Source organism: Acanthochromis polyacanthus, chromosome 3 (assembly GCF_021347895.1).
Source record: "Acanthochromis polyacanthus isolate Apoly-LR-REF ecotype Palm Island chromosome 3, KAUST_Apoly_ChrSc, whole genome shotgun sequence".
Taxonomy (NCBI): Eukaryota; Metazoa; Chordata; class Actinopteri; family Pomacentridae; genus Acanthochromis; species Acanthochromis polyacanthus.
Window position 1 is genome coordinate 12,446,295 of NC_067115.1, and position 16,398 is coordinate 12,462,692.

A 16,398-nucleotide genomic window follows, 5' to 3' on the forward strand; every position below is an offset into this window, starting at 1 on the left:
CCTGAAGTCGGTATAAAATCCCCGAATCGGTCCTTTTCAAGGAAAAGCACCTCGCGATGCCCGTCCAATATTCCCCGTATTTTTCGTAATTTTTTTATTTAAAAATAGAATATTAGCGATTTTTTGTACTGAAAACGGCTGGAATTGACTGAAGCTTAAAGGGTTAATTAAGTTTATGTGCAAAGTCAGTAAGGAAAAGCTGTTTACTCACATTCTGTTGTAAATTCTCCTTTCTACTTCCATTTTCCCACGCTGTCAGAATCACCTCAATCTCAATACAGTGTCACTACTCTCATCTAATGCTCTAGCTACCCATGTTCTTTGAGTAAATCCACCAGTAAACCCTGTTCTTTAAATGGAGTGTGAAGCTGTCACTCCTCCTTCCAGGAAATTTATTTTGCATCTCCGCTACTCCTCATCTTCACCTCATCCAGGATTGTCCAGAATATTTCAACCTGTCTTCATCAGCCATCTGCCAACTTTACTTCACCACCACAAACAACATCTGGACTCCAGGAGGTCGTGTCATCAACTCCTACCTTCATCTGTGACTGCGCTTTTTGAAATAGCTTCTCACTGGAGTCTAACTGCCAAAATACTTGATTTAGTATGATCATGTTTGCAAAAAAAAACAAACATTTGTTCTCCACTTTCTCAAGATCGCTTTATCCTGATTGACAGTGCTCGCCTGCCTGCATGCAGATGTGCCATCAAAGCAAGTTACCCCAATACTACTGTGCAGGGCCCCGATCCTGGGCTTAGTGCCATTGAAAAGGAGTGTGAGTTTTTTTTAACCCTATAGCAGAATAATATTGGGGCAACTACATTGTTTTCCAGTACTGTGGCTGTTTTCCAGTACTGTGGCACCGTGGGGTGTTCTAACTGAGACTACACTTCCACCTTAAGACTACAAAGATGGAAATAAAATATTGACTGTATTTCTTCTTGTTCTTATGATCTCCAGAAAACAATGTCAATGGTTCACCCATTTAGGTGCCTTTCTGGAGTTTACATCAAGATCATGTGATGTGACCAAAAGCAAGAAGCAGAACAACTAAACTGAACTCTGAACCCCAACAAGGAGGACAAAGTGCTCTAAAACACAAAAAAGGTGAACATTTGAACATGTAGACATTTTTGACAACTGGATAAATCTCATCTACAGAGGAAGATGATGTAAAATGAACATAAATGTTTTGTCAACTAGAAGCACTTTCTATTCATGTGAGGGTATCTTTTAAAATAGTCAAAAATATTTGGGGGAAACATCAAATGAATCTGAATGTTCAGTGAGTATTTTTCACAAACTGAAACCTGCTATCTTTTATTCCCTTTTCCGAACTCTACAATCGTTCCTCTTGGAGAGATTTCTCCCCGATTGTTGAATAAGGGATAACGCTCTTTGATTCTGAGAGACTGACTTCCAAGTTAAGTTACTGTATCCATGACTTTCTATAATGTAGTTTCAGCCAGTAGAGCAGAGAAGAAAATACCAATAACAAGACAGAGCAAAGGATGTGAGACACTACACACCGCCAGTAATCATCTTTTAGTTGGTATTATTAAAGTGTTGCCCTTTCTGGCTGCGGCCAAGTGTGTAAATAAATAAGAGCTTCTCAGTTACTCACAGTATCCACAGCGAGTTCCTCCTTCGAACACGAAGCCATTTTGCACGGCGCCGTATCGACGCAAGGCTGACAACTTCCAGTGGCCGATGACGACGGGAGGGAGGCATCTGGTGAGGACCAAGAGGTTGTTGCACAGGTGGAGGGAGGCGGGGCCGCTTTCCAGCTTGGTACCAGGTTCGACATTGACACTGAACCTGTGGACTGAAGAGGAGAAAAAAAGCAACGATAAAGTTTGAAAAGAGTAAACAGTGCAAGCATGTGTGTTTCAGACACACATCAAGTCACTTAAAAATGACGGAAGTGTCATTAACTCTAAAGAGCATCAATCAGATAAATTAGATGAAGCATGATAGAATCTCACACACAGAAGTGCATGAACACGCATGTGCCATGTAGCTGATGGCTGTGGTAATAATGATTGAACAGTTCTTTAAGCTTTGCTAGTTTCAATTTGTCACTGCTTATTTTCAGCAGATGGCACTTAATCGGTGCCAAGTTCTGTCTCTCCGTCTGAAAGGCCTGAAGTGTACAATGTCACATGTTGCATGCATGCATGTATACAGTGTGTGTACTGACAGCATCCCTAATAGAGCCAAGTAAATGACAGCAATTCATGCTTTGGTGCTTTTTTTAAACAAGCTTTAAAAAGAAGGAGAAAAAATGAAATTATAGAACATGAATCAGTCTGCTCAAAGAATGACTTTTTGTAAAGGCTTTATAAAGAAAGGTCACTTTGCCTCACCTCCAACTGAGTGAAGGGTTCAACCTGAGCACCTCTAAATGCAGCCAGCCGGGAGGCTAAAACGGCCAAATGCAGCGTGTAGCTAAGGGTAACATCACCATCAAGCAAGTGTTACATCTCAGCAAATGTTCAACTTAGCATAATGAAATTATGTAACTCCAAAGGGTGCCACAGAGGTAATAAATCAGTAGGCTTTGACGACTTTTACCAGCGATGTATGAGTGCATGCAATTTGCACAAAGGTTAAGCAAAGGTGAAGTGGCTTCTACATTTGGTCAAAGGAGAGCATTACAGCCAGACTTTGGAAATACTGCTGCCAGGAAAGAGACATCTGTAAAGGAAGTTGCAGTAGAACTATAACAAGGACTTCAAAGCTATGTTTCACTAGTTAAACTAAATATCTATTATTTCTTAGTGGTAGCTTTAGAAGATTTTATTTTAATCGGCAGAAGGACCAAAAAAGAAACAAGTTACTATCATTAAACTGGAAGATATTCTTCAACATTTGTACCTAAAAGGCTTCTGTGTGCCATAAACAAATCAATGGGAGATAAAACTGTGCAACATTCACATAGCGGCAGAGGAACAGAATGTTTATGGCTAATACAATTAAGGCACAGGATGGAGCCTTGAAAATATCCTGCAGGTGATATTCTGGGAGGAACAGAAAGAATTACTAGTTCAGAAAAACATTTAGAAATTCAAGTGCTGACAGTACGGTCTGGTGAGGCACAGAAACAGTCAGTTCAGCTCACAGCTTGTCTCTGAAGCACAGTTAAAGATCAGACTGGAGACATTTAAATATGGTATTAAAATGCATGATGGCAGCAGGGGCATTTCTCAAGAAGACTAGTTAAAAAAGAAAGTTTGGACAGTGGGGAAAAGGTATTTTGAAGATTTCAAGTCAAAGTTTTTACATATTTATATTGGTAGTTTGTTGGCAGATCAGAACAAAAAAATCATAAAAAACTCATTAGTGGACTGCATAGAACAGTAACAAAATGAAGACAAATACTAAAAACAAGCACACAAAACCACAAGTCCAAACTGACTTTTCTGAACAAGTGAGAAGCTTAACCGCAGCGTTTAACCAAAGCAAATAATTTACTGTTAATTTACTGAGTAGTTTTATGTTTAAAAATAAAAAAAGAGCCTATCACACTGAAGAAGTCTGACTCATTAAAACTGATAAAATATTGAGTTGAGTACAGTGATAGGATTTAATTACTTTCCTTTTCTGGGAACTGAATTTACAAATCAACTGAATAACTGTGACCAAAAAAGAAGATTGAAGTTTATAGCTACAATCAGGCATGACATTTTGGGCGGTCCTAGGCAATACTTTAGAAAATCGGCCATATTTCAGTGGTACAAGATCAGTGCATTCAAACCTGTGCATTTTGCATATTTCATGCATTACACAAAACTCTGTAAAATATCAGTTTCTTCTACACATACAAGAATCTGTAGTCGTGTTCAGTATTTCTACTTAAAGAAGAATATGTGCAGTACTAGTATTTCTTATATCAGTTTCCTCTACCCATGGAAGAATCTGTGCAATATTCTTATTAATCAACATATCGATATATGGATATTTTCCACATCCAGATGAGTCTGATATCTGAATTTCCACATATTAAAAGAAAGTCTACGATATCAATAATATTTATGTAAATTTCTTGTGTATTTTTTTCTACTGACATCCTAATATTTTATACTTATACTTGTAACCATCCACTGCCCCAGCAGAGCCCTCTGGTCGTCCACTCAGATGGTGTTGGACGTGCCCAGGTCTCGGTACAAGCAGCGGGGTGATCGTTCTTTTGCTGTTGCCACTCTGAGACTCTGGAACACACTTCTACTGGAGCTTCGTGTTCTCACCGACCTGTCGCTATTCAAGTTCAGACTAAAAACTCACTTATTCAGATGTGCCTTTGACTCCAAGCACTGTTTTAGTTTTATGTCATCCCAAAATGCCATATTTAAATGTTAGCAATTCATCTTTACTGCATTTTGGTTTTATGTTGTTTATGGTTTCTATGGTTTTGCACTAACCAAATTGTATTGTTTTGTTTTATCACGCTGATGGAAAGCACTTTGGTCTTTTATGTTGTTGTAAAGTGCTCTATAAATAAATTTTGATTGATTGATTCCATTTTCTCACACTATGCCCATTGCTGCTGCAACACTGCAAATTTCCCTACTGTGAGATTAATAAAGGCTTATGTTGTCCTATCTTTTTGTAATAAAATATCATTTTCAGTGTTTAGATTGTATATGTTTGGCAAGACTAATGTCCTAGCTGTGACTATAATTAACAGATGGGTTTTATATAGAAAATGAAGAAATTATCTATTTTTCCAATTATCCTATGGGGTGTAATCATTGAACAATAACCTCTTAAAGGATCATTTTGATGTATTAATCACATTTATGCCACAATTTAGGGACAAATATGACAAAGTGGAAAACTTAACTTTCATTATTTACCATATTCCAAACCGTAAAGATAATTGTATTTTTTATAATCCACTGCACAGAGTTGGTAAAAACAATGCAGAAATACAGGAATAATTGCTCTGGTGATCAGTTTTCGCTGACAAACGCATTTTGGCTTCACCACTCGAACTGCTCACCTGCAGATAATTAAAATTGACTCGGTTAACTTTTGCACCACACCGACAATAATTCTTGCGTGATTTACGTTAAGTTACGCAAATAAAAAACCGCACCGTCGCGTCCATTTATGTCAACTGTAACAAAACACGTAGATATTAGTTGTTAAAAGATTAAATAGTCAACAATAAAGTCTTAAAATTACCTCAAGTACTGCTCAACACATTTCGCCAAAGCGGAGGGAGTCAGAGTGGACGTCAGGTTACACCCGACGTCATTACGTAGCGGACGAGATCAGAGCTCTGATTGGCTCATAGTAGAGCCACAGAAATATGGATGCTGGACTCCATCAAACTGACTCTTTAACAGAAGATAGTGGAGAGTCCATAGGAAAGACTGCATCACGTCCTCAAAAATAGATGGGAACCAATACAGCTAGGCAAAAAATGCCTATGGGGGTGGGGATATGTGTGCGGCGGCGGCGGCGGCGCAGCCATAGATATATATCTATGGGCGCAGCGACTTCCAATCGCTGGGCCGTTTACAATCGTCGTTAACGAGCTATCGTTAACGTCGTTACCATCTCGCGAGAGTATCAGCGACAATAAAGTGCTCAAACTTGAAATGAAATCGGCGGAAATCAGCGGATCCGCGGAAAATTCTCATCCCTGAAAATGCTATTTAAATATAAGCAGTAGTAGTTAAAATATTCACGTCAAAATCCTGGTTTGTTTCTTCTGAATATCGGTGGTTGAACTACTTGATATCAAATAAATCTTACAATGATTAATGGGAGAGGAAAGAAGACAGAACAAAGTTCTGATACACAAATATGCTTTCAGTTTTTGGACTTTTTCTCTGATCATCAGTTTTTGGTGAGATGCTGGGTCATTTAAACATTTATTGAACTGAAACCATGTCAGAAGTTTGGAGGGAAAAATCACTATTTAGTGGAGCTGTTAGTAACTCTCAGACATTTGAAACATGAGCCGACTACACAGCGATTTTTCAGTGATTAGTCGGCTGGAAATAGATGGTTTAATCTTTACCAAAGTGTAGTTTTGTTGAAGATTGCTTTATAACTCACTGTGTCAATTCTTCATCTTAAAAGGAACTTCAGCTGTCAGACAATTGTAGTAAAAGTATGATATTTCACTCTAAAAAGTAGTGGAATGGGGGGGGGGGGGGGGGGGGGGGGGGAAGCAGCATAATTAGAAATACACTAAGTACATAAAAACTTACTTGCACTGCTTTTGCATAACTGTGTAGGTGAAGCTTCTAAATCTAAAGGATGGGCAGAAACAAACCGCCACTTGGAAATCAAGCATACTTTTACCTTTTCACTTCAGGTCTGTCTTTTCAGTTCAAAGTAAGGAACGTTGTGAAGTTGAAGCAGTAGATTGTGCAGATAGACATTAACTAAAGTGATACATCTGTCGCATATGTCTGCTGTCAAAATACATCTTTAGCTTCTCCGATCGCTTTAAACAAGCAGCCTCCAGTGTTTTCCCCCTAACCTGTATGAGTGACAGCAACTCAACAACACACTGCTTCACTCCTTCATCCCTTGAAGCCAATCAAACTACAATGACACACACAGAGCCACTTTCCGACTTGAAAAGTAGTAAATGACTGACAATACAATGCTGTAAATTAGCTTCACAGTTGGCCTAGTATTCATTGCACTTTGTATTAGATCAGTGAACAATCACAATGAACAGCAAGTCTGCAGGAGGTGCTGAGATTTGTGGCTTACCAAACCAGTAATGAAATTTATTAAATTCTTCCCCTTTAAATCCTGTTCACATTTACAACAGCTCAGTTTAAAAAAAAAATAAATAAACTTAATCTGACGAAATTGAAAGTTCAAAATCCCAAAGAAAGAACATATAACAACTAACAATAACAAAACATGATATTGACTAATTCACACGTGTATCACTTCACAGGTCTTTTTTAACACTCTAAATAAGAGGGGTGATACCGCAGCAGCTTGTGTGTAAAGTCAGCAGAGGTCAAGGACTATTTGATACCATTATTGTAAACAAATTAGACAAGTTTCAAACAATTAAATCCGAGATGATCATTCTTATAAGAAAACAACCATCTGAGCATTTTGCTGTGACCACTGCTGCTAGAAAATAAACTGTACAATTGGGAAATACTGCAAAGACTTGATCCAATAAGAGACTTAATAAATTGCTTTTTTCAGTCTCTGTTAAGGCAGTGATCTGTGACATCTTTGAACAGCTATAAGGACTGTGACATCCACAAGGCCGAACCACTGACCTTCTCCCAGACTGTAGCGGATGCGGGCGTCCCAGGCCAGCAGGGCGTCTCTGCTGTTGAAGCCCAGGACCAGCATGTGATTCAGGCAAAGGATGGAGAGGCTGTAGGATACTCCGTCATACCCAGGACCCGGCTCCACACCACAGATCCCCTGAAGGAACACACAGTAAAACTATTAGTGAGACTACAGATCATATCACCAACATAATCTTTTTTTTTTTTAATTATTTCCTTCTTCCTACGATTCAAAGCTGAGGTCAGAAAAATCTGACCCGATGAAATCCTGACATCAGGCGTGGATACTTTTGTAGCTGCATAGTGACAAACTGAAACACGAGACCGAAGCACAAAGCAATCTCAAATACCAGAGAGTGAGATCTGTGACCAGAGAAAGCAAGAGATCTTGTGACGCTCTGGTTCTTTTCTCGGTTTACTGAGGGAATTTCTCGGAACGAGTTCATGCAGATAATAATGATGTTCACTGAGATTTCTTATATGATACTCTAGATGACCCTTGTGTGTAAATCTATATACATTTAAAGAGGGGGTTATATGCGCTTGTGTTTATTCGCTTTCCTTTTGCACTGGTTTTCTATGTTTAGCACATTTTCTTACAATTTTTTGGTCAGTGCTTCAACAGTTAGAGCAGTTTGTGCATTTTTAGCCATCCATGTGTCATTAACATCACATTACTGTGCATCTATGCAACAACAGCATCATAACAGCACCAGGAAAGCTAAAGTATATGAGAGAAAATCATTAAAAAGCTGCATTAAAGCTGCCACCAGCACAGACATCCTGCACCTGAGATCAAAAACCTTCTGGTTCGCGGTTAAACTCACCTCCAGTGTCACACTGAGTCTCTCCTTGTGGCTGCCGCTCTTCTCCTTCCCTTTCTTCTTCTCTTTATACACCAGCAAAGACAGACAGTCTGAGACACACAGAAAGAACTTTATGCACTGACAGACTTTAAAGTACATTTCGTGTTTAATAGCAGAATGCAGGATTGCAAGAGCTCACTTTTTTCCTGATCCCCGCTGCATGCCTGCCTGTCTAACATGGCACAGCTGTCATAACAAACCCTGAAACAATGAGCTGATCCACTGGCACAGCTGATAATGACAGTCAAGCCACAAATACACACTCATATTGACACACAGGGCAGAGGAGAGCGGAGTGGCCGACAATATTCCCACCACTCTTGCCAGTTTCTTCAAGGACACAGCAGTGGGCTTCTGAGCCATGTGTTTTTGTATGCTGAGGGGGGATCAGTGTCTGTCCTCACAGCATCTCAAGTGAATTCACTTTTCAAGACGTGTGGCAATCTTTGTTGTCAAGATTTCAGGGAGGAACCTCTGGTACACTTTGGCAATGTCACAGTTTATTTTTTATTTTGTGCTTGGAAGGCTTTCAAATAATTAACCTTTAATCCGACAACCACTGATAAAGCCTTAGAATGTAATAACCAGACTCGCAATTTGTACGGGGCGACAGGGTTCATGTTTTGTCTGCACCTTTTTTAATATTGATCTTGGCCACTTAAATATATTCACATCGATCACTTCAGCTGATGTAGTTTCACAATGTCTACGCCTGTTGACGCGGACACGGTGCGTTATGCGCTCCGTGGCGCGCAGCCAAGAGACAAATTGGCAAGCTGTAATTAGTTAAACTGCAGAAAATTGGAAGAGATTAGAGCGGGATGATACGGATGAATAAACAGCAGATCTTTGTTTCGCTGCGAAAATGTGCAAATCACGAGTGTGGGATAATAAGAGCTGATTGTAAAAATAGAAACGGTTTGGCACATACCTGCGACCGGAGAGGGCTTCCGAAGAACGACCCACCGAGTCTTCCACTGTGGAGAAGTTTGTAAAGAAAGAGTAAATCAGCAAATACATTCCCGTGGTTGGACTGGAAGTGTGGGAGTAAAGTTAAAGGTGTAAAATGAGAAGAAAACTTGTGGAATTGACCTTTTTTCCATCTCTGAATTTGACTTGTCCCTCCGCGACAACTGTATCCGTCATCTTCTGTCATGGTTCCGCGCAGCTGTGTGTGTGTGTGTGTGTGTGTGTGTGTGTGTGTGTGTGTGTGTGTGTGTGTGTGTGTGTGTGTGTGTGTGTGTGTGTGTGTGTGAGGGGGTCACTTTTCAAAATAGCCCCTCCAGGCCCAGCCGGCAGACTCCTCTCTCTCTCCCCTGCAGTCGGAGCACCGAGGCGGGCAGACAGCAGCCTCCCCAGCGGGCCTCTGTCATGTCGGTCCAGTTGTCATCCCGTGTCAAGCGCTTACTGTTTACACTGGAGCTAATTGAATTAAAAGGGCATAACTGGCGAACCTTCCACTTAACTCTTCTGACTTTCTCCCGGCCGGGTGTTAGACAGGGATTCACGTTAATGCTGAGCTGTGGAGCCTCAGCTCTGTCTGTGGAAATCCAGTTTAATCTGGAAAAGCTGGTTTGTCAATTAAGAGACCAAAATGAGAACATTGGCTGCAAATCTGCGACAATGAATAAAAGGTTATGCAAGATGTAATAAAGAGGAAATGATTTTATTGTGCTGACATCATATGTCCCATTGTCCACTGAATGAGTTTGCTGAGGGCAGAGGAGGAAACAGGAGTCCTGCTGGTTTTACTGGGTTCCAGTGATGGACACAGACAGTCTTTACTGGGAAGCCAGGCTGACACCATTAAACACACTGGAGTGGCACTGAAGGTGATATCTCGTTATTTCTTTTTTCTGTGTGGCAAATCTATGTACACTGTAACATATATATATATATATATATAATATCAATAAAATTATTTTTTAAATAGTGACACACCTTAGGTAAAATAACTGAATAACTATGAGACGTATTTTTAAGGAAACTGAGTTTTTTCTTACGTGTAAAGATTAAAATACATTTGTTACAATCTTTTTCATTTTTGTAAATAAATGAAATTGTTAAACTGTTACTGTAAATATGAGTTCTAAATGATTTAGGTAATTTTGTCAAAATTAGATGCAACTTGTATTAATTATGTAATTTTACATAAATGTGTTTGTTATATGTTGAATTGATGAATTCAGTAATTTGGGGGGCTCCACATGGCACAGTATTAACACAGCTGTTTTTTGTTTGTTTGTTTTTAAAATGTAGACCAAATTGTCCATTTTTTGAGCCACTTACTTTTATTATTTGTTTTTTTAGGCATGACTGTTACACATAACCTGTAAATGACTTAAAAATAGACTGGAACAGTGGTTTGTTGATTTTTTTTAGTTACAATTACATTAGTGTTTGGTTATAACTCAACAGGCTTCATTACTGGTTGGTTGTGGCTGACTTGGGTCACTCTTGTCTCACAGCAACAAAGTCTATGTGGAATTTCAGGTTCCTGTCATTAAAGAATTTGATATTTTGCTGTGAGCCTCCATTAGATCAGGGTTTTATTCCCAGAAGGACAGCTGAACTAAATAGCTCTGGATTTAGTGCCAGGAACAACAACTGACATTCATTTCTCACAGAGAATCATTATTTTCTTGCCGTTCCTTTTTCAGAATGTTTACTTAAATTTATTTTAAAGGGCAATCCACAGATTTTACACCTGACGTTGAGTTTACCTGCCAGAATTAGTACTCCTCAGTCTGTGAAAACAGGTGAAAAGTGTTTTTATGTAGCTCTGGATGAGTTTGCCAAGTCTGTGGGAAGAATCCTGATGATACCATCAAGAATTGCATTCTGGGAAATGTAGGATCAAACATTTTAAGACTTTAACTTATCCTGAAGAGCAAAGGTTTGAGCAAATTACAGCCTGTGTTGCTCTGATTTTGTCAGAGGCCCCCAATTTCATGGGAAGGTCATAAATCAGTAGTCCTCTTTTAAATTACAAATTTAGGCCAAAATACAAAACAGACAGTGACACAGAGGGCTCATGTATTGCCAGTGATGTGGGATGATCTGTCCCAACTCCACACTTTAAACTCTTTGTACAGTCTGTGCTACATACCAATTAGTGTGGATACATTGTCTGCAATTAGCATAAAATACATGAATACATTTTACAATGTGTGAGGAACTGGATATCAACGAAACTGTTACTTTGAAATGCCACTTTTAAACATCACAGTTTGTTTTGCTGTCTGAGGTGTTCGAAGAGCTGTTTCAGACATCTACAACATGATTAAAAGATCGATTTTTGCTGTTGAGCAGCATTTCCATGTCCTAGTATTACTGCATTTTGGGACAAAGTGTAGATTACTTAAAAGTCAAGGATTTTTCAGTACACAACTTAATGAATATCAAATTTCCAGTATGAATACACTGCTAGAAGTTGAAAAATTGCAATAATTTAATAATAAAAATAATAAATCTATTAAAAGTGCATTGGAACTTTAAAAGTATGTGTTACCTGCTAGAAAAAGTAAATATTGTAATACTGTAACCTTCAAAAAGTGTGAAATTATTAGTTGATGTAAAACAACAAAACTGTGTAATCTTATGGCTGTAAAAGAACAAATTACTATGATATTATATATGTATGTTTTTTTTGTTTTGGGGTGTTTTGTTTCACAACCAAATTCATACTTTTTCTATGATTTTACTAGATATCATTTATAATTTACCAAACAGGAAAAAACTGTAAAATTGGTGAAAAATTATTTAATATTTTCAAATCTTTCCTTTCAAGTAACAGTACATATCTGTAAAATAAAGCTATTTTTGTTGATTAAAATAACTGATTTTTAACACAAATACTATTTTTTTGACATGGACATTATTTAGTGTCTGCCTGTTTTTTGTAGTTTCATGTAAATTCATACATTTTCATTGGTGATTAGTTGTGATTTGCCAAAACAGGGAAAGCTGTAAAATAACATCTAAAAACTATTTTTAAAAAATCATTTAAATTATTTTTTTTTAAATCCTGAAAATGTATACTTTTTCCTCAAATAATGGCAGAAATCTGTAAAATAAATATATTTTTGCTGAGTTAAAAGAACCAAGTTAGTCATTGTTAAGTGTTGTAAAAGAACCATTTGTAAAAATACTGCTTTCATTGTGGACATTATTTACAATTTTGGCCTGGTTTTCAATGGTTACCATCTAAATTGGTCCTTTTTCTATAATTTTGCCAGTTATCTGTAATTGAACAAAACACTAAATATCTAAAATAACTAACACTTGTTAATAGTTGAAAATAATGTTATTTTGCTTTACAGTATGATCAAGCTGGAGCAAAATTTAACTTCTTTATGGGCATTACAATCTAAAAAAATGCATAATTTTTAAAATATTACAATACTTAACATGTGAAGTAATTACCTGAAGAGATAGCTACATACAGTGGAGTGAAAGCGTAATATTTCCCTCTGAACTGCAGTTGAAGTGCTTAATGTCGTGCTTTAGTTAATATATTCCCTCCATGCTCTGTACTTGCTGAGTGTGTTGTATGGAATTGGGACACAGCTTTTGATTAATCTCCTCCTGTCATCTCCTAATAGCAGCGCTCAGTCGGGAGCCTTGGAGCAGCTGCACCGATGTTGACTCTGGGCCCTTCGCCTCGATTTTCAACTGAGACACGGTTTCAGTCGCTGCAAAGACCATCAGTGTGGTCAGACAGACGACGTCAGCAGGCCAGACAGTCTGTGAGTCAGCTTCTCAGACAAAAGTGGCCTTCAGCTTGTTCCGGTCTATCTGTCCTTTGCCCTCACTCTGCCCCAGCTGTCTCTTGGCTTTGACCATGGAGGGCAGGTCTGAAGTCTGGTACACGGCTGACCTCATCCTGCTGCCACGGCAACGCAGCTCCAGTGCCACACCCTCCCACTTCCTGTCCAGCTCGGACCCCTGGGAGCCCCGCAGGTCTCGGGAACCTCCACGGTTTTGCCTGGCGTCCTCAGGGTCAGAATTCCCCCCGATTTTGTCCAGATCCAAGGCTCTTTTTGGGGTTGTGTGGCTGGAGCGAGACAAGGGTGACTTGGATTTGCAGCGTGAGCGAGGAGGAGGCCTTGGAGGTGGAGGCGGTGGAGACTGAGAGGGAAGGATGGGGTTGGAGGAAGTTGTCCTTCTGCTGGGCATTTTGAAACCACCTCTTTCCCTCCCTCTCCACCAGTCTCTGTCTTTACCTGGGAAGAAGAGGCTGCTTTAAAAAAAAAAAAAAAGGGAGATGCCAAAAAGGAGACAAAGAAATGCAAAAGCACTCAGTGGCACCGCAAACTCTCCACATGCAAGAAACACACGTCCAAAATAGAGGCAAAATGTTCTGCTGTTCTTGGCAAGAACACACAGACCGCAAACTAAAGCTGGAAGATCTCCTCGTCCTGCAGTGTATTTCTGTGTATGTGAAAAAGGACTGCGAGAAATTAAGATAATTATTCACAGTCTGACAATTTCAGTTACAGATCACACTGGTGGCCGTGACCAGCCTGTGGCCAACTGTTCCAAAACTATAGGTACTGTAGCACGCACACTCACACGGAGATGGGAGGCAGCAGGAAACTAAGTGGATGCGACAGATATTCCCATGCCGGCTCTTGGCTATGACATCATGGGAAAGACGGTTAGAGGGTGTTCAGTGTGTGTGTGTGTTTCTGCCAGTGGAAAGAGAAACATCTTTTGCTTCCATCTTAGTACAAACTGCTGCCATCTACTGGCTCAGGGCAGGAGGGACATACTGTCCAATATGTTGGTGACTTTGTTTCGTCAGACTTTTTAAACTTCTTCCTTGATGCCACTTTGAATTCAAATCGGTTGCTGCATTTTCCCCTCCTTTGAACCCTCTGAGCAGTTTCCAGGTGTTCACTGCAGCATAAAGTCCTGCACCTCAAGCATGAAGCAGAGACAAGCCAAGAATGTCTTTTGTGCAGTATAAAACTGTTAAAATGCTATAAATCACTTTAAAAAAAGAAGCTCTTTTGATTGTTTTTTCCCCAAGTGCCCATGTGTGTTACCAGTACTGGGAAAAAATGGTGGCTTTACACACTATAGGTATTTTACTACTTACGCAGCATTTTCAATTTCTACTGCATTCTCTGTGTAAAAACAGACTGGATTTTAATTGCATAAGGAGCACAGAACATTTTTTATTTGTTATTTTTTACAGAATCTATTTAGCATATTGTGGGTGATTTTTTAATGAGACAAGTAGACTAAAGTTATTTTGATGAAATATCTTGATTTTAAGGTTAGCTTTTATGGAAACAGTCAGGGCTGGAATTAGAGAAAATTTAAAATAGTGTTTGTCCAGTATCACACCGTTATATTGCCATAAATGTTTTGTTTTTTTTAAGTTGAATTTATTTAATTATTTATGTACCTTTTTTATTTTTTGGGAAAAAATGGAATTGACATGGACAGTATTTTGTCAAGTGCCCATGAGTGTAACTAAACTGTAAAAAAACAGTGACTCTACATACTATATATATATTTAACTACTTACATTTTTAATGTTTACTTAATTGTTGACCTTCTACTCGGTGTACACGTAGCTTGCACCTCAGCAAAAAACTCCCTGAATTTGTTGTCATCTTATCGTTAATCACAGCTATCAGGCAATCACGGCTTCACAGTTGCGCTGGGTAGTATGGAATTTTGTAGCTTTTACAAAATCTGCTAAGTGTAAATGGTAGATATTTTGTTAAACATGTCGACTAAATTTATTCTCATGAAATGTCTGGATTCTAAGCTTAGTTTTGGTTAAGTTTTCCAATGGAATGGGACATCACAGCTGAGTAGTTTAAGGACCACTGAAAAGCTGATTCACTTTGTTTTTGCAGTTTGTAGTTATGATAACTTTTAAAAAGATAACACGTCTTTCAAAGTCCTGTGATGGGTTTTTGGGCTCAGAGGGTTAAGCTGCCTTGTCTTAGATAAGAATAAACTATTTCAAAATGTAGGCTTTCCCACAGTTGACGTAACCATTGATAATGAGAACAAAGTCATGTTAATGTTAGTTTCAGCTGTGCTGGCTCTGCTTTAAGAAGTTTAAAAGGTCTGCAGTGACAAACAGTGTGAACAAAGACTGTGACAGAAAGATGGAAAATGAGCATCAGAGATAAAAACCTGTCTCTTGTGGCCTGCGGCTCTAATTGAATGCAGTCGGGTCAAGGTTATAACTTGTCTCATGCTTTTGTTTATGGGTTAACCTAATGACTTTCACATCAGCTGTACTTAATTCGTATTGGCAAATGTTAAGAGTGTCCAAGGCCACGATGGTGCACATATGATTGTGAGCACGCTAGATCAAAGCACCACTCTGCCTGAATGCAACTTTAAACACCAGCTAGCATGACTGTACCAAGAGGCAGGGTGTAAAACATGGGCATAGCCTCTGGGTCTGAAAAGGGAAGCTATGGCCTGCATTAAACATTAACAGCCAGCAGACAGCAGCTCATCTGAGTGCAAAAAGGAGTCAGATTGTATGGACGTGACTCGCCCTCTTACTTAAATTATTACCTCAGTGAACATTTAACATTTATGGCCTCTACTTTCACATCTCCTTCATTTCAGCATGATGGTAATTTTGTAAATGATGGTCTCATTTAGAGTTTAAATAGACAATAAAGCAGAGCGTGTTGTAGGACATGGCTACCTTTATGAATGATTAGTAGCTACTTTATGGTTGTCCATAGTGTTCTTCAGTTCTCAGTGAGATCAACTACTGGTTCTTTATGTTGGGTTTTTAAAATATAAGGATGTTAACAGACAAATATCAAACTAAAGGCTAAAAAAACAAAGATGCACAAACCAATGGGTGATGTCTCAGTGGCTACACCCATCTATTACATGCAGTCTTCTGTAGAATGGAGACTGAAGACAAGAATACAGTCTTGTGGATGTACAGAAAACTAGACACAATGCAGTCTAGTACAAAGAAGTCCTACTGAAATAGACCAAACTATAGAAAATCTTTGTGTTGGGGACTGATTGAACAGTATAAAAGTTGCATTCTTGAGTTTCAGGCTTAATTTTACAATGGAAGAGGGCTACAGTGGTCTGGTCGCCAACTTCTTTTGCACTTCACACATTCATATTTTTTTAACTTGAGGCAATTTATACGACTTCACACGGCTCCCTCTTGGGCCACAAAAAACCTTGTACAACTTTTCTCACATATGCAGTAGGAAGACCTGTACAGAGTTCA

At 38.9% G+C, this 16,398-nt stretch overlaps 1 protein-coding gene across 1 annotated transcript in view; it reads right to left on the reverse strand.

Moving 5' to 3' along the window:
• The window catches only part of dok7b (docking protein 7b), a 51,788-nt gene extending 35,638 nt beyond the window's left edge, over positions 1-16,150 (reverse strand). The window contains exons 1-5 of the mRNA XM_051945933.1: positions 9,249-16,150; positions 9,088-9,133; positions 8,118-8,206; positions 7,276-7,426; positions 1,629-1,829 (exon numbers count right to left, since the gene is read on the reverse strand). Of these exons, the coding sequence (XP_051801893.1) occupies positions 1,629-1,829; positions 7,276-7,426; positions 8,118-8,206; positions 9,088-9,133; positions 9,249-9,302 (541 nt within the window). The 5' untranslated portion in view covers positions 9,303-16,150. The remainder of the gene's footprint in view (positions 1-1,628; positions 1,830-7,275; positions 7,427-8,117; positions 8,207-9,087; positions 9,134-9,248) is intronic.
• Between the last annotated feature and the right edge of the window lie 248 nt (positions 16,151-16,398).